The sequence below is a fragment of the Myotis nattereri genome (genome assembly GCF_964212035.1).
Source record: "Myotis nattereri genome assembly, chromosome: Y".
NCBI lineage: Eukaryota > Metazoa > Chordata > Mammalia > Chiroptera > Vespertilionidae > Myotis > Myotis nattereri.
The window spans coordinates 32,043,733-32,045,452 of NC_138094.1; the positions used below are offsets into that span (position 1 = coordinate 32,043,733).

At 54.9% G+C, this 1,720-nt stretch overlaps 1 protein-coding gene across 1 annotated transcript; it reads right to left on the reverse strand.

Moving 5' to 3' along the window:
- Window positions 1-714: 714 nt before the first annotated feature.
- On the reverse strand, window positions 715-1,269 carry LOC308512194 (cyclin-Q-like; the record flags this gene model as incomplete). The annotated part of the gene is made up of 1 exon (XM_081081993.1): window positions 715-1,269. The coding sequence occupies one exon, from the start codon at window positions 1,267-1,269 to the stop codon at window positions 715-717; it is 555 nt and encodes a 184-aa protein (XP_080938119.1).
- Window positions 1,270-1,720: the final 451 nt, after the last annotated feature.

Below are 1,720 nucleotides of genomic sequence, written 5' to 3' on the forward strand. Positions count from 1 at the left end.
TGAGACAGATGCCTGATACTTTGCTTCTTCTAAGATTTTCATGGTTACCCACTTACTTTTAAGTCCTTTATTCATTCCCAATTTATACTTGTGTATGGTGTCAGTTGGTGGTCTAGACTAATTTTTTTTGCATGTATCTGTGCTATAAGTCCAACACCAATTATTATTATGTTTTTATTTTGGCTTTGTAATATCTTCAATGAAACAAAATAAAATTTCCTCTATGTTAATTGAGTCATACTTTCTCTAAATCTGGCCTTTAAAAAAATCCCCTGGGGCACAGTCCCATCCGTTCTTTGATTTTCCTTCCACTGATCCCAAACCTCGGCTGTAGTCTGTGTCCTTGCAAAGGACAAAAGCAGACCCGGAGGCCTCAGAGCTGCCCGCAGCACCCTCCTGCCTGCAGCACCCTCCTGCCCGCGGGAGGTGCAGCGCCCATCCCCATCTGGACCTTGGCTGCCAGGGACAGTCAAAGCCTGAGAATCAAAGTGGCAGCATGTCATCGCCTTCACCGGCCTGCCTCCAGCAGCACAAAACCAGTCCTCCCTGCCAGTGCTCTGGGGACCGGCCCTCAGGGCGATGTGGTGGTGCTGTCCCCTGGCAGCCGAGTGTCCCAGGCTTGTCTTTGGGGATCTCTGTGTCCATGGTATAAATGCGAGTGAGATCAGACACAATGTTATCAATGATTGGCTTGGTAAGGTCGCCACTAAACACCTACCACCATGGCTTCTCGGCCATGGCCTCAGCGGGCACCTGGACCCCATAGACCTGCAGGGCCAGGTAGAGCACCGCCACCGCTATGTGCTGAGCCTGGAACCGGAAGCACAGCCCCCCGCGGTAGCTGTCCCGCAGCAGGGCCCAGGCAGTGATGGAGATGGGGGTCCGTTGCCAGCTGTAAGGATTCAGCCAGTTCTTGAGAGAAATCAGGTAGTGGAGCAGGTACCTGTGTGGGTGCTGAAAGGAGACTTGGAAGCGCAGTACCCGCAGCACAAGGAGCTCGCACTGCACAATGCTGTCCCGGATCACCCAGACTAGGGAGTCCATCTCCAAGGGCTCGCTGCCTGGGTGGAAGTACCTGTTGGACACGTTGATGATGTCACGGGTTCGCAGGGGCTGTTCTTCCACTTTGCCAGCCAAGTAAAGGGCAGACATGGTGACCAAGTAGGGGTCATAGGCGTCCAGGTTGATCTCGCAGAAGAACTTATGGTAAATGGCACAGGCGGTGGCGAGGGGAATGGACTGCATCCCTAGCTTGACACCTGCCTCCATGATGAACCTTGTCACACGGAAGTGCACCCTCGCCTGGGGTTCGGGCCACCCCTTGGCGCCTGGCGCCGCGTCCTCCTCTCTGCAGCTGTCCAGGCTAAGGTCCTCCATGGGGCCCTGCTGGGAGGCCCCAGACCCCGCGGGAAGGGCAAGAGTCTCCAGTGCAGTGCCTGTGCCAGCAGAGTCCTAGCCCAGTGCGCAGCCGCCCCGCCGCGCCCCGCCCCGCCGCGCCCCGCCCCGCCCCGCACCGCCCCACCTACCCAGCCCTACCTAGGCCTGACTGCCTTCCAGGTTCCAACACCAATTATTGAAGAGACTGTATGACTCCATTCTATGCTTTTGCCTCCCTTTGTCAAATATTAATTGAGCATAATGGTTAGGGTCGACTTCTATGTTCTCTGTTCTGTCCCATTGGTCTTTTTGTCTGTTTTAGTTCCAGTAAGAGGCAGTTCTG